This window comes from Trichosurus vulpecula, chromosome 6, assembly GCF_011100635.1.
Source record: "Trichosurus vulpecula isolate mTriVul1 chromosome 6, mTriVul1.pri, whole genome shotgun sequence".
NCBI lineage: Eukaryota > Metazoa > Chordata > Mammalia > Diprotodontia > Phalangeridae > Trichosurus > Trichosurus vulpecula.
Genome location: NC_050578.1, coordinates 7,862,182 through 7,888,987, shown reverse-complemented (window position 1 = coordinate 7,888,987; position 26,806 = coordinate 7,862,182). Strand labels below are relative to the sequence as shown.

General features: G+C 37.9%; 1 protein-coding gene across 3 annotated transcripts in view; it reads left to right on the top strand.

Moving 5' to 3' along the window:
- The window catches only part of NEK1 (NIMA related kinase 1), a 204,331-nt gene that overhangs the window by 81,660 nt on the left and 95,865 nt on the right, over positions 1-26,806 (top strand). For all 3 annotated transcript variants that reach the window (XM_036762736.1, XM_036762737.1, XM_036762738.1), the window contains one exon: positions 17,637-17,739. In XM_036762736.1, the coding sequence (XP_036618631.1) occupies positions 17,637-17,739 (103 nt within the window). The remainder of the gene's footprint in view (positions 1-17,636; positions 17,740-26,806) is intronic.

Genomic DNA, 26,806 nt, shown 5'->3' with positions numbered 1-26,806 from the left:
GATCTCTCTCAAATTCTCCTCCCAACAAATTTAAGTAATGCCTCAAAATAAATTCTGGAGCAGCAGAGTCCAAAAAACCATAGAATCAAGCAGTTTTCCAGCCCAAGAAAACTGAGAAGATCAGCAGGAAGTATCTATCACATCAGGGTGAGAATAGAGCAGAGTCCAATGCTAATACAGGCCATACCACAGGAAACAAGCATCAGACCTTGGGGGCAACTGAATCATCTTTGAGCAGCAGGAGTCAGACAACTCATAAGAAGATTTCTGGAGCCTGTTTGCTGGCATTGGGTCCAGGACTCTGTTGCAGTACCCTACTTGGATCTGGGTTGAAGTCCTTAGTTGCAGTTCCAGGGCAAAGAGGAGCATTAGCACACCAATGCTTATGGCTTCAGGGGAAAGGGGAATGTAAATTGATCTCAGGTCCTGGAAGATCTCAAAAAGAATTTTAAAGAATCAAAGGAGGTAGAGGAAAAAATTGGGAAAACAAATCAGTGATGCCAAAAATTCATAAAAAGAGTCAACTTGGTAAAGGAGGTACAAAAAATACTAAAGAAAATAACAAAAAACCCCAAAAAACAGAATAAGGCAAATGGTAAAAGGGGCACAAAAGTCCAGTTAATAGATGACTGCCTTAAAAAGAAGACTTGGCCACATGGATAAAGATAAGTATTCACTAAAGAGAAGAACTACTGAAAAAGCACAACTCGCCAAATGGGAGAAGATGTACAAAAATTCCCTGAAGAAAAGAACTCCTTAAAAAATAGAACTGACCAAATGGAAAGGAATCTATAAAGGCTCACTGAAGAAAATAATTCTTTAAAAATTCTAATTGGGCAAGTGGAAGCTAGTGACTCCAGGAGTCATCAAGAAGCAATAAAGCAAAATCAAAAGAATGAAAAAATAGTAGAAAACATGAAATATCTGATTGAAAAAGCAACCAACTTGGAAAATAAATAAAGGAGAGATTAAGAATTATTGTACTACTTGGAACCCATGATCAAAAAAAGAACCTAGTCATCATCTTTCAAGAAATCATCCAGGAAAACTGCCCCACTATTCTAGAACCAGAGGGTAAAATAGAAATTGAAAGAAGCCACCAATCACCTCTTGAAAAAGATCCCAAAACGAAAATTCCTAGCAATATTTTCACCAAATTCCAGAGTTCCAAGGTCAAGGAGAAAATACTGCAAGCAGCCAGAAAGAAACAATTCAAGTATTGTGGTAACACAATCAGGATAATACAAGATCTAGCAGCTTCTACATTGGCTTGGAATATGATATTCTGGAGGTCAACAGAGCTTGGATTAAAACCAAGAATCACCTACCCAGCAAAACTGAGTATAATGCCCCAGCACAAAATATGGATTTTAAATAAAATAGAGGACTTTCAAGCTTTCTCAGTGAAAAGACCAGAGCTGAATAGAAAATTTTGTTTTCAAATACAAGAATCAAGAGAAGCATGAGAAGGTAAAAAGGATAGAGAAATCATAAAGTACTTATTAAAGTTGAACTGTTTTGCTTACATTCCTATATGGAAAAATGATATTTATAACTCATGAGGCCTTTCTCAGTATTAGGGTAGTTGAAGGGAAGATATAGATATAGACAGAGGGCAAAGGGTGAGTTGAACATGAAAGGATGATATTTAAAAATAAAATCAAGAGTTAAGAGGCATATTTTGAGAGAAGGAAAAAGGTAGAGATAGAATGGGGCAGGTAAATTATCTCACATAAAAGTGGCAAGAAAAAGCTGTTGTAATGGAAGGGAAGAGGGGCAGGTGAGGGGGAATGAGTGAATCTTGCTCTCATCAGATTTGTCTTGAGGGCATAACACTCAATAGGGTATCTTAAAATATTGTTTTTACATGCAACTGGGAAACAAGATATACAGGCAGTGGAGTATAGAAATATATCTTACGCTATGAGAAAATAAAGGGATAAGAGGGGGAGTCGGGTGATAGAAGGGAAGGCAGACTGGGGAAAGGGGCAATCAGAATTTATGCCATCTTAGGGTGGGGGTTTAGAGATGGGGAGAAAATTTGGTAACTCAAAATCTTGTGGAAATCGATGTTGAAAACTAAAAGTATTAAGTTCAAAAAAATAAAATTTTGAAAGAGAAATCTATCTTACCCTACAGGAAAGTAGGTGGGAAAAAGGATAAGAGAAGGTGGAGGTGAACTGCTAGAAGGGAGGGCAAAATGGGGACCGGGTGGTAGTCAGAAGCAAAACTCATTTTATGATGGACAGGGTTAAAGAAGAGAGAATGGGATAAATGGGCGGGGGGGGGGGGGTAGATAAGATGGAGGTGCCACCCCACACCTATCAGATTGACCAATATGATAGAAAAGGAAAATGATAAATGTTTGAAGAGATGCAAGAAAATTGAGACACTGCCGCACTGTCAATGGAGTTGTGAAAAGATTCAGCCTTTCTGCAGAGCAGTTTGAAACTATGCCCAGAGGGTTCTAGAAACATGCATACACTTTGACCTAGCAATACCACTGCTAAGTCTGTATCCCAAAGAGATTTTTTTAATAAAAGGAAAAGGCCTATATGTACAACAATATTTATAGCAGCTCTTTTAGTGGTGGCAAAAAAATAATTGAAAATTGAGAGGAAACCCATCAATTGGGGAATGGCTCACCAAATTGTGGAATATGATTGTGATGGAATCCTATTGTGTTATAAGAAATGATGAGCAGGAAGATGGTGGCTAGAAAGCAGGGACTTGCCTAGGGCTCTCCCCCAGGATCCTCCAAACACCGATAAAAAATGGCTCTGAAGAAATGCAGAACTCATGGAACAGTGGAAGGAAGCAGGGCTCCAGCCCAGGACAGCCAGGATGGTCGTCACGTAGGGTCTATCGCCCGGAACTGGGAGTGGAGCAGAGCAGAGCGCAGCCTGGGCTTCTCCTGGACCAACCAGACCAGGAGCCAGGCAGAACAGGCTAACCCAAATGGCAAAAGAGCTCCAAAAAGCCAATGAGGAGAAGAATGCCTTGAAAGGCAGAATTAGCCGAATGGAAAAGGAGGTCCAAAAGACCACTGAAGAAAATACTACCTTAAAAATGAGATTGGAGCAAGTGGAAGTTAGTGACTTGATGAGAAATCAAGATTTTGTAAAACAGAACCAAAGGAATGAAAAAATGGAAGACAATGTGAAATATCTCATTAGAAGAACCACTGATCTGGAAAATAGATCCAGGAGAGATAATTTAAAAGTTATTGGACTACCTGAAAGCCATGATCAAAAAAAAGAGCCTAGATATCATCTTTCAAGAAATTATCAAGGAGAATTGCCCTGATATTCTAGAGCCACAGGGCAAAATAGAAATTGAAAGAATCCATCAATCACCTCCTCAAGTAGATCCCAAAAAGAAATCTCCTAGGAATATTGTCACCAAATTCCAGAGCTCCCAGATCAAGGAGAAAATACTGCAAGCAGCCAGAAAGAAACAATTTGAGTATTGTGGAAACCCAATCAGAATAACCCAAGATCTAGCAGCTTCTACATAAAGAGATCGAAGGGCTTAGAATACGATATTCCGGAGGTCAATGGAGCTAGGATTAAAACCAAGAATCACCTACCCAACAAAACTGAGTATCATGCTCCAAGGCCAAATATGGACTTTCAGTAAAATGGAAGACTTTCAAGCTTTCTCAGTGAAAAGACCAGAGCTGAATAGAAAATCTGACTTTCAAACACAAGAATCAAGAGAAGCATGAAAAGGTAATCAAGAAAAAGAACAAGAAAAAGAAATTGCAGGGGACTTACTAAAGTTGAACTGTTTTGTTTACATTCCTACATAGAAAGATGATGTGTATGATTCATGAGACCTCAGTATTAGGGTAGCTGAAGGGAATACACACGCACACACACACACACACACACACACACACACACACACACGTATGTATACGTGTGTATGTATATATATGTTTATGTATATATGTATATGTGAGTGTGTATGTATGTATATATGTATGTGGAGAGAGAGAGCGGGCACAGGGCGGGTTGAAGATGAAGGGAAGATATCAAAAAAAATAAAATCAAATTAAGGGATGAGAGAGGAATATATTGAGAGAGGGAGATAGGGAGAGATAGAATGGGGTAAATTATCTCGCATAAAAGTGGCAAGAAAAAGCAGTTCTGTAGGAAGAGAAGAGAAGGCAGGTGATGGGGAATGAGTGAATCTTGCTGTCACCAGATTTGACCTGAGAACGGAATAACATGTACCCTCAATTGCATATCTTACCCACAGGAAAGAAGGAGGAAGGAAATAAAAAATGTTGGGTTAATAGAAGGGAGGGGAGATAGGGGGAGGAGGTAATCAAAAGCAAACACTTTTGAAAAGGGACAGGGTCAGGGGAGAAAACTGAATAAAGGGGGATAGGATAGGGAGGAGCAAGATGTAGTTTGTCTTTCACAACACGAGTATTGTGGAATCGTTTTTCAGAATGATACACATGTGACCTATATTGAATTGCTTGCCTTCTTAGGGGTGGAGGGTGGATGGGGAGGGAAGAGGGGAGAGAATTTGGAACTCAAAGTTTTAAAAGCAGATGTTCAAAAAAAAAGTTTTTGCATGCAACTAGGAAATGAGATATACAGGCAGTGGGGCATAGAAATGCATCTTGCCCTACCAGAAAGTAAGGGAAAGGGGGATGAGGGGGAGTGGGGTGACAGAAGGGAGGGCTGACTGGGGAACGGGGGAGTCAGAATATATGCCATCTTTGAGAGGGGGGGAGGGTAGAAATGTGGAGAAAATTTGTAATTCAAACTCTTGTGAAAATCCTGAAAACTAAAAATATTAAAGAGAAATAATAATTAAAAGAAAGAGAAATGATGAGCAGGGTGCTCTCAGAAAAATGTGGACTTACATGAATTTATGCAAAGTGAAGTGAGCAGAACCAGGTGAACAACAATATTGTACAGTGATCAGATATGAATGACTTAACTCTTCTCAGAAATACAGTGATCCAAGATAATTCTGAAGGATTTATGAGGAAAAAATGCTATCCATCTCTAGAGGGGGAGCTGATGGAGTTGGAATGGAGATCAAAGCATACTTTTTCTTAATTTTTTTTGCTCTGTTTTCTTCCATAGTATGATTAATGTAGAAATGTTTTCCATTACTGTACATGTGTAATTTATGTCAATTTGTCTTTTCAGTGAAAGAGGAGATGTTAGGGAGGGAATTTGTAAAGTTTTAATAAATGGATGTTTAAAATTTATTTTTACATGTCAAAGGGGAGAAATAAAATAATTTAAGAAAATATGCAAAACAATGCCACCTTTTTTTGAAAATAGTCATTTTTTTCTCTTAAGTGTTATTTATAGTTCTACATGGTGGATTCATTATTGTTTTTAAATACATTAATAAATATTTTTTAAATTTAGAAAATCAGATGTTAAACTAGTATAGCATATAGCAAAGTAACAATATTTGAAGTACTTACCATTAGCCTCTTTGCATTTTTAAGAAAGGCATCCTACATATTATACCTACTTTTTATGACCTAACAATTCCTACTGACTGATTGGATGCTGATTAATTTCCCAGTACTGGTGCCCTTTTTAGTCTGCACAGTATTTTTCAGAATACCTCTTAAGTCTAAGAGTATGAGATTAGAAGTAATATTTACTTGTTTAGATTTGCCAGTCTTCCAGATGTATGTATATACTAGACTTTTTCTCTTAAATTTATTACCATGTTAAAAGTGTTACACATTTTGGTAATTCATTTTTGAATCAATATAGTACCAAAGTAACATTTTGTCTTAGGTTTTCATGGAAAGACAAGATAGTCACTCGACAATTATGTGGTAGAGAGGATTCTTGCTGAACTATGGTTTGTGCCAAGTGACCTTTGAAATCTCTTTGTATTTTTGAGATTTTTTTTAACCCAATTTGTAGTAACACATACATAGTGTAATAGAAGGAACATTGAACTTAGAATTAAGAGATCTGACACCTCTAACTATTTATTAAATGTGCGACCATATCTCTTAACCTTCCTACATCCCAGTTTCCTTACCTATAGAATGCGAATAATAATATGTGTAGTATTTATTTAGTGGTGTTTTGTGAGGCTCCAGTACAATTACATTTATGAAGTGCTTTTCAGACCTTAAAGTGTTATATGTCAACTATTTTTATTATTAATAAAATCAATTTATACGCTTTAAACTTCAAATTTAGTATCTCTGTTCATCTCTTTTACCCTATTGCTATTAATATGATTACATTACTTGTAATCTTATTATAGAGTAATACCACTTGTTTCATTTCTTTTTCTATTTGTAACTTTTTTCTCAATCAGTTGTACATTTTGCGATGCCCTGAATGTGTTATTTTTGGTGTATCCTAAATCCTCATTCTTCATGTTCTTTCTACAACATTCTACAATGCTTATCCCCTTATTTTCCTCAACGTTCTCTCTTTTCTAGGATTTTTTGACACTACCCTCTCTTTGTTCTTTTCCCTCTCAGTCTGAGGCAACTACATGATGCGGTGGGTAGATGCTGTGGTTGGAGCTGTGAAGACTTGAGTTCAAATCCAGACTCAGACATGTACTAGCTGTGTGACTTTGGGCAAGTCACGTAACCTTTGCGTCAGTTTCCTCAACTGTAAAACGAGGATAGTAATAGCACCTACTGCCCTCCCCCAGATCACTGGAGGATTAAATCAGATGATATTTGTAAAGCACTGTGCCAGCCTTAAAACACGATAACAATGGCGGTAATGGTAGTTGCCGTTGCCGTTGTCATCATGGTCATGATTATTGTCCTTGTCATGATAGTATTCCTCTGAGGCCAAGCATTCTTGTGTCTAGGTCTATCCACTGGGCCGTATATCTGTAGTTAGAAGTCATGAGTTCTAATCCTGACCTGGATACTTAATAAATATATATGACCTTGGACAATTCACTGAACCACTCTGTGCCCTTGTTTCCTTGTTTGTAAAATGAGTAGACTGGGCTAAATGCCTGAGAAAGTAGCTTGTGGAGAGGATTCTGGAAGGATGGCAGAGCAGGCCAGAACATTCCAAGCTCTCAGAGTTTCCCCCACAAGAGTTAAAATAACACCTTAGGGTGAACAAAGCGTGGCAGGAGACAGAGAACTGGAAGGATGGTACAGCCCTTGACAGAAAGAAAGACGTTTGGAAGAGGTGTCAATTCTTTTTTTTGTTTTTTTTTTTTTTTCCTTTTTATTTATTTGTTTGTTTGTTATGAAGTCCGTGTCATCCCCATTTCTTATAGCACAATAGTATTCCATTGCCTTCATATACCACAGCTTGTTCAGCCATTCCCCAATTGATGGGAATCCCCTTGATTTCCAATACTTTGCTACTACAAAAAGAGCCGCTATAAATATTTTTGTACGTATGGGTCCCTTTCCCACTTGTTTGATCTCTTTGGCATACAACCCTAGAAGTGGTATTGCTGGGTCAAAGGGTATGAACATTCCTGTGGCCCTTTGGGCGTAGTTCCAAATTACTCTCCAAAATGGCTGGATCATCTCACAACTCCACCAGCAAAGTAGCAATGTTCCAATTTTCCCACATCCTCTCCAGCATTTATCATTTTCCTGTTTTGTTATTTTAGCAAATCTGAGAGGAGAGATGTGGTACCTAAGAGTTGTTTTGATTTGCATTTCTCTAATCAGTAGTGGTTTAAAGCATTTTTTCATATGCCTATAGATAGCTTTAATTTCTTCCTCTGAAAACTGCCTGTTCATATGCTTTGACCATTTCTCAATTGGGGAATGGCTTGTATTCCTATATATTTGGCTCAGTTCCCTGTATATTTTAGAAATGAGGCCTTTATCAGAGATACTAGTTGTAAAGATTTTCTCCCAATTTTCTGCTTCCCTCCTCATTTTTGTGGCATTGGCTTTTTTTGTACAAAAACATTTCAATTTAACATAATCAAAATTATCCATTTTGCATTTTGTAATGCTCTCTATCTCTGGTTGTGTCATGAATTCTTTGCTTTTCCATAAATCTGATAAGTAAACTATTCCTTGCTCTCCCAAATTACTTATAGTATCAGCCTTTACTCCTAGATCATGAACCCATTTTGACTTTATTCTGGTATGTGGTGCAAGATATTGGTCTATGCCCAGTTTCTGCCCTACCCTTTTCCAATTTTCCCAGCAGTTTTTGTGAAATAATGAATTCTTGGCCCAGAAGCTGGCCCCTTTGGGTTTATCAAAGAGTAGATAGCTATAGTTGTTGACTTCTCCATCTTGTGTACCTGTCCTATTCCATTGATCCACAACTCTGTTTCTTAGCCAGTACCAGGTAGTTTTGATGACTGTTGCTCTGTAGTACAGTTTAATATCTGGTATGGCTAGGCCACATTTCTAGTACCAAATTGAATAATAGGGGTGATAATGGACATCCTTGTTTCACCCCTGATCTCATTGGGAATGCATCTAGCTTATCCCCATTACAAATAATGCCTGTTGATGGTTTTAGGTAGATGCTATTTATAATTTTAAGGAAGGCTCCATTTATTCCTATGCTTTCTAGTGTTTTTAATAGGAATGGGTGTTGTATTTTGTCAAAGGTTTTTTCTGCATCTGTTGAGATGATCATATGGTTTCCACTAGTTTTGTTGTTGATATGGTCAATTATGCTAATCGTTTTCCTAATATTGAACCAGCCTTGCATTCCTGGTATAAATCCTACCTGATAATAATAGCGTATTATTCTCATGATAAGTTGCTGAAGTCTTTTTACTAATATTTTATTTAAAATTTTTGCATCAATTTTTTTTTTTTTTGGAAAGCCAAGAAGATTTTAATTCTGTCTTCCTGAACAGAGTACAAGGACTGAGACAAATGCCAGTCATTTTATTGACTCCCAATTTGAATCTCTTGCCTGGCTCTTCATTGGCCAGATGCAACCTCCTGAACTGCCCACATCGTGCCTCCCTCAAACAGCCCCTTAAGCACGGGTAAAAGCCTCTAACCTTTAACCCAATCAGAAGCCTGGTCTCTGTTAGATCACAGCTCTGAGTAGAATCAGTCACCTTACTTACAATCTGCTATCACCATCCTGTGGAAACAACCCCCCCACCATTTCTCACACTTTCTTTATTTGAAAGTGGAAAAAAAAATACTTTTTTAAAAAGACAAGAAATAGAAGAAAGACAGCATTTTACCGATTTTACTGTACAAGAACACCTGGTCTCTGGGTAAAGTATTAATACTGCCCATTCACAAGAGCAAAATTTGGGGTAAATTAATAAAAGAAAAAGTCTGATCCCCACATTGAAGGAAAATTATTAAATAAATATCAAAGTCTGACTAAGACTGCTGAAGCCAACTGGAATCAGCTCCTTCAGGTTTCCAGCAGCTGATTGTTAAATTTTCAGGAATTTTGTAAGCTGGTTGGTTTTTTTTTGGTTTGTTTAGATATTTTATTTTCTTAATAAATTTATTTAATATATTTAGTTTTCAGCATTGATTTTCACAGAAGTTTGAATTACAAATTTTTTCCCCATTCCTACCCTCCCCCCACTCCAAGATGGCATATAGTCTGGTTGCCCCGTTCCCCAGTCAGCCCTCCCATCTGTCACCCCACTCCCCTCCCATCCCCCTTTCCCTTCTTCTGTTCTAGGGCAAGATAATTTTCTATGCCCCATTGCCTTCGTATCTTATTTCCTAGTTGCATGAAAAAACTTTTTTTTTTGTTGTTGTTGTTTTTGAACGTCTGTTTTTAAAACTTTGAGTTCCAAATTCTCTCCCCTCTTCCCTTCCAACCCACCCTCCCTAAGAAGTCCAACAATTCAACATAGGCCACATGCATATCATTATGTAAAACCCTTCCACAATACTCATGTTGTGAAAGATTAAGTATGTTTTGCTCCTTCCTAACCTATCCCCCTTTATTGAATTTTCTCCCTTGATCCTGTCCCTTTTCGAAAATGTTTGTTTTTGATTATCTCCTCCCCCCATCTGCCCTCCCTTCTATCATCCCCCCTTTTTTATCTTCTTCCTCCTTCTTTCCTGTGGGGTAAGATACCCAATTGAGTGTGTATGGTATTCTCTCCTCAGGTCAAATCCGAGGAGAGCAAGATTTACTCATTCCCCCTCACCTGCCCCCTCTTCCTTTCCTACAGAACCACTTTTTCTTGCCACTTTTATGCGAGATAATTTACCCCATTCTATCTCTCCCTTTCTCCCTCTCTCAATATATTCCTCTCTTATCCCTTAAATTGATTTTATTTTTTTAGATATCATCCCTTCATATTCAACTCACCCTGTGCCCTTTGTGTGTGTGTGTGTGTGTGTGTGTAAATATATATACACATACACATATACATACATAGACACACACATATGTATATATATGTATACACACACATATATATATATATATGCATATTCCTTTCAGCTACTATGATACTGAGGTCTTATGAATCATACACATCATCTTTCTATGTAGGAATGTAAACAAAACAGTTCAACTTTAGTAAGTCCCTTATGATTTCTCCTTCTTCTTTACCTTTTCATGCTTCTCTTGATTCTTGTGTTTGAAAGTCAGATTTTCTATTCAGCTCTGGTCTTTTCACTGAGAAAGCTTGAAAGTCCTCTATTTTATTGAAAGTCCATATTTTGCCTTGGAGCATGATACTCAGTTTTGCTGGGTAGGTGATTCTTGGTTTTAATCCTAACTCCATTGCCCTCTGGAATATCATATTCCAAGCCCTTCGGTCCCTTAATGTGGAAGCTGCCAGATCCTGTGTTATCCTGATTGTGTTTCCATAATATTCAAATTGTTTCTTTCTGGCTGCTTGCAGTATTTTCTCCTTGATCTGGGAGCTCTGGAATTTGGCGACAATGTTCGTAGGAATTTTCTTTTTGGGATCTATTTGAGGAAGCCATCTGTGGATTCTTTCAATTTCTATTTTGCCCTGTGGCTGTAGAATATCATGGCAATTCTCCTTGATAATTTCTTGAAAGATGATATCTAGGTTCTTTTTTTTGATCATGGCTTTCAGGTAGTCCAATAATTTTTAAGTTATCTCTCCTGGATCTATTTTCTAGGTCAATGGTTTTTCCAATGAGATATTTCACATTGTCTTCCATTTTTTCATTCCTTTGGTTCTGTTTTATAATATCTTGATTTCTCATCAAGTCACTAGCTTCCACTTGCTCCAGTCTCATTTTTAAGATAGTATTTTCTTCAGTGGTCTTTTGGACCTCCTTTTCCATTTGGCTAATTCTGCCTTTCAAGGCATTCTTCTCCTCATTGGCTTTTTGGAGCTCTTTCGACATTTGAGTTAGTCTGTTTTTTAAAGTGTTGTTTTCTTCAATATTTTTTTCAGTATTTTTTTGGGTCTCCTTTAGCAAGTCATTGACTTGTTTTTCATGGTTTTCTTGCATCATTCTCATTTCTCTTCCCAATTTTTCCTCTACTTCTCTAACTTGCTTTTCCAGCTCCTTTTTGAGCTCTTGTTTGGCCTCAGATCAGTTCATGTTTTTCTTGGAGGCTTTTGGTGTAGGCTCTTGGACTTTGTTGACTTCTTCAGGCCATATGTTTTGGTCTTCTTTGTCACCAAAGAAGAATTCCAAAGTCTGAGACTGAATCTGGGTATGTTTTCGCTGCCTGGCCATGTTCCCAGCCAACTTACTTGACCCTTGAGTTTTTCGTCAGGGTGTGACTGTTTGTGGAGCAAAGAGTACTTTGTTCCAAGCTTGAGGGGATGCCCTGTTGATTTCAGAGCCTATTTCTATACAGCCAGCTGTGCCACCCCAGCACTCCTCCTTCTTCAAAAACCCCTAACCCACATGACACCAATTTTAAGCAGGCTCTGCAAGCCTGTTCTGATCCGCCACTTAATTCCTCCCACCATGTGGGCCTGCGGCCAGAAGTAACTGCAGCTGTATTTCTGTATCTACACCTCCCCCACTGCCCCTGGGGCGGTGGCCAAAGGCGAACTCTGTCCCCCGCAGCTTTTCCCACTCACCTTCTCTGTTGTCTTTGGTGTTTGTGGGTTGAGAAGTCTGGTAACTGCCACAGCTTACTGATTCAGGGCTCTAGGGCCTGTTCTGCCCGGTTCCTGGTCTGGTTGGTCCTGCTGCCTCCCGCGCTGAGCTCTGCTCCCCTGCACTCTGTGCATGATAGACCTCATTCAGCGACCATCCAGGCTGTCCTGGGCTGGAGCCCTGCTTTCCTCTGCTTTTTTGTGGGTTCTACAGTTCTAGAATTTGTTCAGAACCATTTTTTATAGGTTTTTGGAGGGATGTGGTAGGGAGCTCATGCAAGTCCCTGCTTTCCAGCCACTATCTTGGCTCCACCCCCAGAAGTCTGCATCAATATTAATGAGGGAAATTGGTCTATAATTTTCTTTCTCCCTTTTGACTCTACCTGGTTTGGGTATTAGTACCATTTTTGTGTCATAAAAAGAATTTGGCACAACTCCTTCTTTACCTTTTTTCCCAAATCGTCCATAAAATATAGGATTTAATTGTTCTTTAAATGTTTGATAAAATTCACGTGTAAAACTATCTTGCCCTGGAGATTTTTTCCCAGGGGAACTCTCCTCTTTCTGAGTTCAAATCTACCCCTAGCTAGAGCTGATTTCACCTTTTTCATTTTTGATATTGGTAATTTGATTTTCTTTTTTTTTTTTATTAAATTGACCAAAGGTTTATCAATTTTATTGGTGTTTTCATAAAACCAGCTCTTTATTTATTAATTGAGTAGTTTTCTTGGCTTCAGTTTTATTAATCTTTTCTTTGATTTTCAGTATTTTTAATTTGGTATTTAATTGAGGATTTTCAATTTGTTCTTTTTCTAGCTTTTTCAGTTGCATGCCCAATTCATTAATCTCCTTTTTCTCTATTTTATTCATGTAAGCGTTTAGAGATATAAAACTTTCCCTAAGAACTACTCTTACTGCATCCCATAAGTTTTATGTTGTCTCATTATTGTCATTCTTTTGAATGAAGTTAATTGTTTCTTTGATTTGTTCTTTCGCCCACTCATTCTTTAGAATTAGATTATTTAGTTTCCAATTAAATTTTAGCTTATTTTTCCATGGTTCTTTTTTACAAATAATTTTTATTGCATCATGACCTGAAAAATATGCTTTGACTACTTCTCCCTTTCTTCACTGGATTGTGAGGTTTTTATGCCCTAGTACAGGATCAGTTTTTGAGTATGTGCCACGTACCACTGTGAAGAAAGTATATTCCTTTTTATCCCCATTCAATTTTCTCCAGAGGTCTATCATATCAGCCTTTATTAAAATTCTCTTCACCTCCTTAACTTCTTTCTTATTCATTTTGAGGTTAGATTTATTAAGTTCAGAGAGGGGGACGTTGAGGTCTCCCAATATTATAGTTTTGCTGTCTATTTCTTCCTGTAACTCCCTTAACCTCTCCTCTAAGAATCTGCAGGCCATACTACTTGGTGCATATGTTAAATAATGATATTGCTTCATTGTTTATGTTGTCTTTTAGCAGGATATAGTGTCCTTCCTTATCTCTTTTAATTAAATCTATCTTTACTTTTGCTTTGTCTGAGATTAGGATTGGTATACCTGCTTTTTTTACTTTAGCTGAAGCGCAATATATTTTACTCCAGCCTTTTACCTTTACCCTGTGTGTACCCTTTTTGAGATGTGTTTCTTGTAAACAGCATATTGTAGGATTATGGTTTTTAATCCACTCTGCTATCTGCTTCTGTTTTATGGGAGAGTTCATCCCATTCATATTCACAGTTATGATTTCTGTGTCTTTTTCTCCATTCAATTTCCCCCCGTTTGTGCTTTTATTTCTCCCTTTCCCCTTCCACTCAAGAAAGTTTTGCTTTTGACCACCACCTTCCTCAGTTTACCCTCTCTCTTGATTCCCCTCCCTTATCTTACCATTTTCCACTTGTTACTTCTTCCCTCCGTTCTGACCACCTCCCTCCCTTTTTTTCCACCTTTCCCCTCCTACTACCTGTAGGACAATTTAGATTTCCATTGAGTTCTGGCCTTTTCATCAGGAAGGTCTGGAATTCCCTTATTTAATTGAATGTCCATCTCCTTGCCTGAAAAATTATGCTTAATTTTCCTGGATACTTGATCCTTGGTTGTAGTCCCAGCTCCTTTACCCTTCAGAATATCATATTCCAAGTTCTGCTGTCATTTAATGTAGAAGCTGAGAGATCCTATGTGATCCTGACTGTAATTCCACGATATTTGAATTGTTTCTTTTTGGCTGCTTGCAGTATTTTCTCCTTAACTTTGTAATTCTGAAATTTGGATATAATATTTCTTGGTGTTTTCAATTTGGGATCTCTTTCAGGGGGTAATCTGTGGATTCTTTCAATGACTATTTTACCCTCTGGTTCTAGGACCTCCGGGCAATTATCTTTGATAATTTCTTTGAAGATACTGTCAAGGCTCTTTTTTTCATCATGGATTTCTGGTAGACCAATGACTCTTAAATTTTCTCTCCTGGATCTATTTTCCAGGTCAGTTGTTTTTCCAATCAGATATTTCACATTTTTTTTTCTATTTTTTCATTCTTTATATTTTGTTTCACTACTTCTTGATGCCTCCATAGAGTCATTAGCTTCCACTTGCTCAATTCTAATTTTTAATGAGTTGCTGTCTTCATTTTGCTTTTGCATATCCTTTTCCAATTTGTTGATTTTACCTTCCAGGGTGTCATCTTCTCTATTTATATTCTGAATCTACATAGCCATTTCGCCCATCTTATTTTTTACAGACTTGATTTCGTCACTGTTTTTGTTTTTTACATTTTTTCCATTTTTTCTTTTACTTCCCTGATTTTTTTTTAACTTCCTCCTTTAGTTCTTCCAGTAATGCTTTTTGGGCATGAGAGCAGTTCACACTGCCTTTTGAGGTATCAGATGTGGGTATAGTGTCATTGCTGTCCTCTTCCAAATTGATATTTTGATCATGCCTGTCTCTATAAAAAGAATCAATGGTCCTCAGTCTTTTTGTGTTCTTCATGTTGCTCAGCCTTTTTCTGGCTTTACGTTGATTTTCTGCTTTTGGGGCTCAGGGCTCTCTGTCCCAGGTTTCTTATTCTGGGGATTGTGAGTCTAGTTACTGGCTTTGTGAATTATAGCCTTCAGTTTCCTGAGATGTGGAGGAGGTGTCCGGCTGCCTGAAGTCTCTTCTTAACCTGGGGTTGCTCTCCAGCAGTGTTGCTCTTCAGCAATGGTCTCAGCTGTTTGTTGTTCGAACTGGTGTCTGGCACTTCCCGTGGGGGAGCAAGGGTACATCTGGGCACCTGGTGTTGACCCCTGCTGGCTCTCCCCGTCTGGGACTCAGGAACTCCCACTGCTCAGCCACTGAAGCCATACTTCTGTCTCCTCTATTCTAGCATTTTTTCCCCCCCGAGGAATTCTCTTGGTGGGCGGGGAGGGATTAGAGCTGTTTACCTGGCCACTATCTCTCCCAGAAATTCAAGAAGCAGTGTTTCATACCTTTGGGCTGCAAGCCTCAGGAGGTGATGTCTCACAGCCCAGTGGTGTTGCGCTGCTGCCTCTCGTAGTCGCTTCCACAGACTACCGTCCTGTGTTGGGAGGTCTGGGGACCTCCGCCAGTTTTGGGCGCCCAGCTTTTTCCCTGCCTGTCTTGCAGGTTGGTTTCCTCAGCCGGTTCCTCTTTGGTGCTGTCTGGAGCAGCTCCGCACACTGAGCGCTCTCCCAGCCTACAGATTCGTCCCATTGGCCTTTCAGACTCTCCTGGCTTGGAAATTTGCCTTACTCAGACTGCTCCTGGTTTCTAATTCTCTCAAATATGCTCAGATTCACTTTTTTATAGGAATCTGACAGAACTTGTGAGAGAGCTCTGGTAAGATGCTGTTTTCACCCGGCCGCCTTGGCTCCACCCTCCCAGAGGTGTCAATTCTTGTGAAAAAGAGTGGGTTCTGTTTTGGATATGTAGAGTTTATGATGCCTGTGAACAGCCACTTGGTGATGCTGGTCTGCAACGTAGGAGAAAGACTAGAGAATGACCTGTACAGGAACGATCAAGCTATACATTTATAACTGGACCCTATTTATAGATCAGCTGGTCCACACTTTTAATTTTTCAAATGATAAAATGAGAGCCAAAAGAAGTTCAGTGACTGGACATGTAGGTAGTAAGTAGTATAACCTGGATTTGGAGCTCGATCTTTTTCTCCAAAACTCAGCCTCTTTCTACTGCAGCATGCTGCTCCCCATCATTGCCCCTGCAAAATTTTAAAGCATTTTAGCCAAGTTTCTGGCCAGTGGTCTCGCATTTTCCGTACACATCCTGTTGTTGAAAAGAAAAAAAAAATATGCTAAGTAAAAGTCTTCAAGATTGAAGTCATCTGAGATTTTCATTTAGTTATGTGTAGCCATTATGTTTATGCTTCCAAATACACCAGCCACTTGTGTAAATAGAGGATAATGCTTTTCACATGTTGTATTCAGTTTTATTTCAGTGCATAAGAAACCATTAAACATATTAATTAAGTGAAGAAACCATCATCCTAAATTTCAGGATCTATTAGAGTGATGACCTATAATGTATTTATTCTCAGAATTCAGTTTTTAGAATCTTTTAATTGCCACATAAGATAAATGGGCCTTTGGATTCTAACATGTTTAATTTTGGGCTGGAGCAGGTGTAGTTTCTTGATGATCAAGTTTATACATTAAACAAATGGCCTTTTTTTGATTTTGGTACCTAATTGTAGTCATCAAATTTAGACTCACCACTTTATAAAACAGGAAACATTTGTTATCGTGTCTTTTAATAATATAATTTTAAAATAGTGCATATTCACTTTAATTAGGTAGTACAAAATCATCTCAGTTTCTTCTGAACTTGTTTTTACTTTGGTGTATTTTTCCAAACTTTATTGCTACTGTGCTTATTTACATAGTTGCAGTTACTATGTATATTTTTGTTTTTGTTCTGCTCCCTTTTCTCTGTCACTTTTTCTACATCTGACCATTCGGTACACATAATGTAGGAGTGTATGAAATCTTCCTGGGATGGAAGGGAAAGTTCTCATTATTTAATAGTTTTCCACAACAGCTTAACTCAAGCTCCAGTATTTTGATTAGTAGCACTTTAATTTGGAAAAATTGTTGAAACAAATTGCCAAACATTTGATTCAAATCTGTGAAATTATTGGTGGGCTTCTGCCCACTGGGGTGTAGAAGCACTTAGCATTCATAAACCTTTATTTTGTGAATTTTAAATGGTGATTTCTAATTTACCACTTATTCACATTTTTTTCTTCTGACTACTTTGCAGTGAAATAATTATGAAATATTGAAGGCCCTTAAAAATTAATTTATAAAATAAGCATGTCATTTAAAAGAAAAATATCTCATAGAAATGTTGAAGGAGCCATGGTTTAAAGGAATGTTAGAGATTTCACTTCATTATAAAAGTAAGGGACATCTCCATATGAGTTCCCTTGCTCTCTCTTGTAAAATTTCTGATTTCTTGAATCTAATTTGTCTGGTTATGTTATATGTTACCCACTTCATAAAAGAGAGTGATTTTATCTCATAGCTCCCTTTTCTCTTATTCTTTTTATGAACATCATTTCTAACTTTGTGGGGTTTTTTTTACTATTCACAATAGTTAACATATCTATTATAATTACTTAGGCAAAGAGGACAGCTTGCTGCAGAAAGAGCAAAACAAGTAGAGGAATTCCTACAGCGGAAACATGAAGCCATGCAAAATAAAGCTCGAGCTGAAGGACACATGGTATGGTATTTACTTGATTTTGAAGTATGTTAGTATTTTAATGCTTTATGTAAATACTTAGTTACAAACAGAAGTAGAATAATTAAGAAGTTATGCAAAAATAAGAAATTCTAAGTTATCGTGACCAATTTGAACAGTTATCCCACATAAGATAAATAATCCTTCTTCTGCTATGTCTTAATCTATAGCATACTTACTACAGTTGTGTTCCAGAGTTGCCTTACTGGGCAAGGGATGACTTTGAGTCCTCTTCTTATAGGTTTAGGAAGGTTAGAGTGATTGCAGTTTTTGTCACAATGGGGTGAAGAGACTAGAGAAAGAGGAAGTGGATATTCAAAAAAGAATTGTACCTTTTGTTTTCTCTTTTTCTACCAATTTTTCTGGGGGAAAATTTTAAGCCCTTCTCCTATTTGCTTTAATTGATCATTTAGTATTAGGTACAGAATGAATTACTTTAGTTAATTTGGGTTTCATATGTTGTTAATTTTTAAATAAATATCAAAGTATTTTAGTCATATAGAGTTAGGAAATTTATATAAGGGGATTGTATTTTTAACTGTAGAAAAATTCAGATTTATTCAGAAGTCTTTTTGAAATAAAGGTAGAGTAAAACTTCTTGCTTGTTCTAATATTCAAGATGATTGCATTTCTAATTGTCTAAAAAGATTCATGGGAAAGACTTTTCTATGAAAACACTTTACTTAAAAAGTAGATTCTTTTCAGAGTATTCGATTATTACATCTTTTAGTTTGAAATAATTTTACTTACCTTAATTGATGGCTAGGAATTAAATTTAGGGATTTTCATAGGTTTATAAATTCTTTTAGGTCCCTGGGGCCTAAAAAGGCCTTTAGACTGTTAGGTCCTTGAGAGCAGGGGCTGTCTTTATTTTTCTTTGTATACCTAGTGCTTATCACAGTGCCTAGCGAATAGTAGGTGCTTAATAAATGTTTATTAACTGGCAGACTGACCTAGGGCCAGCAATGATTTCCTAGTAGCTTCTAACTTCAACCCAAAAAGTATCTTGCATGTCTGTGCTCATGTTTTGGGGTACACAAGGTATCCCAAAAGTCTCAAGCTTTGAATTACACTAAAACTTTTGGGACATACACACACACACACACACACACACACATATACCTCCTCTACCCCCACACCCTTGCCAACATTCATAATCTGACACATTCAGCATTGGTATGAAGGAAATGTCTAACTACTTTTTGTTGTTGTTCAGTCATTTCAGTCAGGTCCAATTAATCATCACCCCATTTGGAATTTTCTTGGCAAAAATACTACAGTGGTTTGCCATTGCCTTCCCCAGCTCATTCTACATAGAAGAAACTGGAGGCAAATAGGGTTAAGTGACTTACCCAGGGTCACACAGCGAGTAAGTATGTGAGGCCAGATTTAAACTCAGAAAGGTGAGTCTCTCTGACTTCAGGCCGCCATTACTCATTTTTCATTTAGCCTAAATTTGTTGAGCTCCAGCTATGTACATGATGCTCTGCTAGGTACTATGACAACATATGAAGAAAAAGAAAGAATCTTTGATACCGTCAGCTCTTTTGGATTCTGTGACATTGCAGTCTGTTTTCTTACTCTGAGATCATTCTCTTTTGTGGGCTCATCTGCCCTACCATTCTTCCTATCTCTTAAGTGTGGATGGACTCCAAAATTAATTCCTTAGTTATTTCATCCACTCCTGTGACTTCAGTTCTCACTATTATGCAGATGATACCCTTGTTTCTACCCTTGAGCTCTTCCCAGAACTTGGGTATTTCCAACCACCTGTTAATTTTAAGCAGTTCAATTTAGAAATCATTAGTTAAGTACCTGCAAGGCACCATTACTAGGTACTGGTGATAAAAAGACAAAAATGAAATAATCTCATCACAGAGTTTACTAGAGGGTGCAGCATGTACACAGATTAGTAAATACCTCTATTTAGATGTCCCACTGATATTTCAAACTTAGCACTTAAAATTAATCTAATCTCTGTACCTGTATCCCTCCATCAAAAAGAAAACCTACTGGGGGCAGCTAGGTGGTGTAGTGAGTAGAGCACTGGCCCTGGAGTCAGAAAGACCTGAGTTCAAATCCAGCCTCAGACACTTGACACACTAGCTGTGTGACCTTGGGCAAGTCACTTAACCCCAATTGCCCAGCCATCCCTCTCAAAAAAAAAAAAAGAAAAGAAAACCCACCTTTAGATTTTGAACATTCTGTAAATATCTGTAGAGCATGAAGACAATCTCTCACATTGTCCCTTGCTCTCATAAAGTAGTTGGCCTCTCTTTTTTTTTTCCTGTCCTCTCTCTATTTACATCCTTTATGTCACTTCTCCTTTGTCAATAAGGTGTTATAGCCTGCTGATAGTGCCATTACCATCTAGGTGATCTTCAACTTTAATTCTTTGTATATTGTTATACCACATGACTCTCATCCATACTGCATCATCATTGTAAAGAAGGTTGGCTTTTGTTTCATGGAGAAGCTTGGGATCATTACAAGCACTGTGCATTTTTGAAAGGCAGTACAGTTCACTCTTACTCAACTTCAAGACCATCTCTTTGTGGTTTCAGTGTCTGTCCAAGATTCATGCTGTGATAAACTAGCCATATATATTCTCCATCTCCTCAGATATCATAGTCAAAACTTTAGTGTATTCATCCATTTGGTGTTTCCTGTTAAACCAAACTCTTTTGAGTGATGATGCACCTCCTTAAGGAGGCTCTGCAGTGGTCTGGAATCTGATTCAGTAACCACAATACCCACAAACAAGACTATCTGAAGGATATCACTTACTTTAGCAAATTCCTTTTCCATTTGGATTCTGTTTTGACTGTTCTCCATGACAACAATGAAGTCCTTGGGTTCCCCTTGTACTATAGTACTATAGTACAAGTACTTCTCTTGACCAGAGTTATTAAAGAAAGTTATCTCTGTTTTCAAGGCATCTCATATAACTTTGACAAATTCTTCAGAGACACACAGGTGGAAGAGAGCCTTTAAGGAAGTTTCTTTCTGTTGTGAATCCAATGCTTTTTTTTTTTTTTGGCAAGGCAATTGGGGTTAAGTGACTTGCCCCAGGTCACGTAGCTAGTGCATGTGTTAGTGTCTGAGGCTGGATTTGAACGCAGGTCCTCCTGATTCCATGGCTGGGGCTCTACTCACTGTGCCACCTAGCTGCCCCTGAATCCAATGCTTTTTAAAAATAACAAACAGTAAGCATAGGGCAGCCTTATATTCTTTACATTTCAAACTGTCTACTGGTGGTAAACTAGTGGACTTAGCTAGGAAGTCCTCAAAAGCTAGAAATAATCTATTACTATGATCGTGCTCTAAGTCTTCGGAAAGGATAGAATCTTCACTTCATCTTCCAGGGTCACGCCTCTACACCATAACTACAAAAAAAATAGATAAAATCTCCCCAAGTAAAGAAAAATGCATTATTTAGGACTTAAACTTTGAGGTTCTTTTATTGTTAGCTTCATTTTTCTGTCAATTTAGTTAAGGTGCATTTTTATAACTTATTCTTCAATTTGCTGTTCCTAAAGATCAGTGTTTTATTTTTAAATAAATACATTCTTTTTGAATCTCTAAGGCAACATTTTCTCCAAATTTCTAAGTGTAATGATTTCTGCAGATATAACTGTACAACATGACTGACTCTGCAGTCAGAGGATCCGGGTTCAAATTTTGTCAAATCTTGTGTAACTGCATGTGAGTCATGTCACTTCTCAGGACCCCACTAACCCTACTGATAAAGTGAAGGCTTGATGATTTCCAAAAATTCTCTTCCAGTTTTTAGATACTGTAACTCTTGGACTAAAAATGTCGATATGGATTGTTGGGCAGGTTTTTAAGTCAAGTTGTTTTTGAACTCATAACATTGTATTTAGAGCCGCTTTAGGGTCACCGAGGGTGTATGTATGTCTATTTCAAAGTTACACTTTGTTTTTGACCCAAATTAGTTGCATTTCCTTTTTTCTTCTTAACCAAACTAGATTCCAAATAACTTCTCGTTGTTTCCAAAAATCAGTCATACCCTAAAAAGACACATTTAACACAACTGAAGGTGTTCAGAAGAGTGTGCCACTGGCTTTTAAGGCATTCCAAAAAGAAGAATTCGAGAATGTTTTGAGGAATGTCATTGTCATCTAATAAGATTTTAGCCTCTTAACATAACAATTATGAGAGAAGGTAGCACTGTTTAAAACGTTTAAGTCTTGAGGAGGTGGAGCCAAGATGTCAGAGTAAAGGCAGGGACTCATCTGAGCTCTCCCCTTAACCCCTCGAAATACCTTTAAAAATGACTCTAAACAAATTCTACAACAGCAGAACCCACAAAAAGATGGAGTCAAACAAATTTCCAGCCCAAGACAACCTGGAAGGTTGGCAGGAAAGTTTGGTTGCACCAAGGTGAATGAGGAATACAGTCTAGCACAGGCTGTGTCAGTGCAGACCAGGCCCCAGCAAATCTGGAGCAGTATTCAGGGTGACTGAATCACTAGCAGCAGTGGCAATTTCCAGACATCTCAGCCTACAGATGCCAAAGACTATTTAGAAAGTCAGCACGAGAGGTTTGTCATACTTGGGTGAGAGGGGAGCACACTCCAGGGCAGGCTGTGCCAGCACAGCCCTGGCCACAGCAAACCCAGAGCAGGCCTTGGAAGTGACTGAATCAGCAGTGCCGACGGCAGGGGCTGCTTACAGAGCTCTAAGCCCATAGATTGTAAGGGGGTAGAACAACTGGACAGGATTTTACAGGGGTCTTTTTGCTAGCACTAAGGCAGGACTCAGTTGCTTTGCCCATGCTTGGATCCAGGTCACAGTCCCAGGGTGAAGAGGAGCTCTAGCATAGCAGAACCTGCAGCCACAGTGGAGGGGGGACCCTCCTCACAGTTCCAGGGAAGAAAAGAGTGGTTGTGGTCATTCACAGGACAGGAGAGTAGTAAACTCCTCTCCTTAATTCATACTACCTTGGAAGAACTGAAAACTAGAAGTATTTCTGAAAACAGCTGCACAAAATCTGTGAAGCTTGAGACAGGGTGCGCTCTACCCTGGAAGTGGACACCTACTTTAACAAACAGTTAAAAGTCAAGTAATAGGCTGGGAAAATGAGCAAACAGTGGGGGAAAGAACTCTGACTATAGAAAGCTATTGTGGTGACAAGATCAAAACACACACTCAGAAGAAGATAACAGAGTCAAGCTCCTACATGAAAAGCCTCCAAGAAAAATATGAATTGGTCTCAGGTCTTGGAAGAACTCAGAAAGGATTTTGAAAATCAAGTAAGAGAGGTAAAGGGAAAATTGGGAAGAGAAATGAGAGTGATGCAAGAAAATCATGAAGAACAAGTCAACAACTTGATAAAGGAGACCCCAAAAAATACTGAAGAAAATAACACCTTAAGAAATAGGCTAACCCAAATGGCAAAAGAGCTCCAAAAAGCCAATAAGGAGAGGAATGCCTTAAAAGGCAAAATCAGCCAAATGGAAAAGGAGGTCCAAAAGACCACTGATGAAAATAATTTCTTAAAAATTAAAATGGAGCAGATGGAAGCTATTGACTATGAGAAATCAAGAAACAATAAAACAAAACCAAAAGAATGAAAAAAATTGAAGAAAATGTGAATATCTCATTGGAAAAACAGCCGATCTGGAAAGTAGATCCAGGAGAGATAATTTTAAAATTGTTAGACTACCTGAAAGCCATGATCAAAAAAAAAAAAAAGCCTAGACATCATCTTTCAAGAAATTCAACAAGGAAAACTGCCCTGATATTCTAGAGCCAGAGGGGAAAATAGAAATTGAAAGAGTTCACCTATCCCCTCCAAAAAGAGATCCCAAAATGAAAACTGTCCAGAAATACTATAGCCAAATTCCAGAGTTCCCAGGTCAAGGAGAAAATATTGCAAGCAGCCAGAAAGAAATAATTCAAGCATTATGGAGCCACAATCAGGATAACACAAGATTTAGCAGCTTCTACATTAAAGCATCTGAGGGCTTATAATAGGATAATCTGGAGGGCAAAGGAGCTAGGATTACAACCAAGAATCACTTACCCAGCAAAATGAATATAGTCCTTCAGGGGAAAAAAAATGAGCATTCTTCGGTGAGATAGAGGACTTTAAAAGCATTTTTGATGAAAAGACAAGAGCTGAATAGAAAATTTGGCTTTCAGATATAAGATTCAAGAGAACCATGAAAAGGTAAACAGGAAAGGGAAATCATAAGGGACTTAGTAAGGTTAAATTGTTTATGTCCCTACATGGGAAGATGATGTTTGTAACTCATGACCTTTCTCATTATTAATGTAGTTAGGTGGTGTATATGTAGACAGAGGGCACAAGTGTAAGTTGACTATGAAGGGATGATATCTAAAAAATAAAATTAAAGGGTAAGAGAGGAATGTACTGGGTGAAAGGGAAAGGTAGATTGGGTTAAATTATCTCACATAAAAGAGGCAAGAAAAAACTTTTAAGTGGAGGAGAAGAGGGGGAAGGTAAGGGGTAGTGTGTGAACCTTACTCTTATCAGAATTGGCTCAAAGAGGGAATAGCATACACACTCAATTGGGTATACAAATCTATCGTAGCCTATAAGAAAGTAGGAGGGGAAGGGGAAAAGAGAAGGGGGAGGAGTGATAAAAGGGAGGGAAGATTGGGGGAGGGATAGTGAGAAGCAAAACACTTGAGGGATGGAGTGAAAGGAGAGAGAGAAAATAGAATAAACAGGTGAGGGGAATAGAATGGAGGGAAATACAGTTGGTAGCATTAGTAACTGAAAAAATTTTTGAAGTCAGTTGCTCATGGTTAGGCCAAGTTAATATAATAAAAATGACAATTTTACCTAACTTAATTTACTTATTCAGTGCCATACAAATTAAACTATAAAAAACTATTTTACAGAGCTGGATAAAACAATAACAATTCCTCTGGAAGAACAAAACGTCCAGAATACCAAGGGAATTAACGAAAAAAAATGCTAGGCAAAGTGGCCTAGCTATACCAGTTATTAAACTGTGCTACAAAAGCAGCAGTCATCAAAACTGCTTGGTACTGACTAAGAAACAGCGGTGAATCAGTGGAATAGGTTCAGTACGCAAGACGCAATAGTCAACGACTATAGCAATCTACTCTTTGTTAAACCCAAAGAATCCAGCTTCTGGGTTAAGAATTCACTATTTCACAAAAACTGCTTGGAAAATTGGAAAACAGTATGGCAGAAACTGGGCATAGACCAATATCTTACACCATATACCAAAATAAAGTCGAAATGGGTTCATGATTTAGAAATAAAGGCTGATGCTATAAGCAATTTGGGAGAGCAAGGAATAGTTTACCTGGCAGATTTATGGGAAAGGGAAGAATTTGTGACCCAATAAGACATAGAGAGCGTTACAAAATGCACAATGGATAATTTTGATTATGTGAAATTGAAACGTTTTTGTACAAACAAAGCCAATGCAACAAAGATTAGGAGGGAAGCAGAAAATTGGGAAAGAATCTTTACAACCAGTGTCTCTAAAAGCTTCATATCTAAAATATAAAGGGAACTGAGCCAAATTTATAGGGATACAAGTCATTCCCCAGTTGAGAAATGGTCAAAGGATATGAACAGGCAGTTTTCAGAGGAAGAAATTAGAGATATATGTAATCATATGAAAGAATGCTCTAAATCACTATTGATTAGAGAAATGCAAATCAAAACAACTCTTAGGTACCACATCTCTCCTGTCAGATTGGCTAAAATGACAAAACAGGAAAATGATAAATGCTGGAGAGGATGTGGGAAAATTGGAACATTGTTACATTGTTGGTGGAGTTGTGAACCAATCCAACCATTCTGGAGAGTAATTTGTAACTATGCCCAAAGGGCTATAAAAATGTGCATACCCTTTGACCCAGCAATACCACTTCTAGGACTGTGTCCCAAAGAGATCACACAAGTGGGAAATGGAACAGTATGTACAAAAATAAGGGATGCCCATCAATTGGGGAATTGTTAAACAAATTGTGGTATATGAATGTAATGAAATACTATTGTGCTATAAGAAATGGGGAGCAGGCAGGCTTCATTATAACCTGGGAAGACTTGTATGAACTGATGCTGAGTGAGGGAAGCAGAACCAGGAGATTACAGATACACAGTGTCTGTAAGGACTAACTTTGATAGACTGGGCTCTCTCATCAATGCAAGTTTCAAAGACAGCTCCAAAAGACTCATGATGGAAAAAGTTATGCACATCCAGATAAAGAATTATGGAGTCTGAATGCAGAATGAGGCAAATTATTTGCTCTCTTTTTTTTCCTTCTATTTTGGTTTTGTTTCTTCTTTCTCATGGTTCATTCCATTGATTATAATTCTTTATAACTTGACTCTTGTGTAAATAAGTTTAAATTAAGCTTATTGTGTAAATAAATTCACAATTATTGTGAATATGTATGAATATATGTAGAACCTATATCAGATTACATGCCATCTTCGTGGGGAGGGTGGAGGAGAGGGAGGGGGAGAAAATTTGGAACCCAAAAATTTGTGGAACTGAGTGTTGTAAACTAAAAATAAAAAATAAATGTATAATTTAAAAAAAAAGTTTCTCAGAGAAAGGCCTCATTTCTCAAACATATAGGGTCCAAGTGCCATTCACCAATTGATAAATGATCAAAAAATATAATTAGTTTTTAGATGAAGTGATCAAAGCTATCTATAGGCATATGGATAAATATTCTAACTCACTATTGATTGGAGAAATGCAGATGAAAGCACTTCTGAAGTACTACCTCATACCTATTAAGTTGACTAATAAGACAGAAAAGAAAAATCACCAATATTGGAGGGGATATGGGAAAACTGAGATACCAATGCATTGTTAGTGGTGGTGTGAAATGATTCAGCCATTCTGTAGAGCAGTTTGGAACTATGCCCAAAAGGCTCTAAAACCAGGCATACCCTTTCACTTAGCAATACCACTACTAGGTTTGTGTCTCAAAAGAGATAAAGAACAGAAAGCAAAAGGACCTATATGTACAAAAATATTATAGCAGCTCTTTTCAGGGGGTA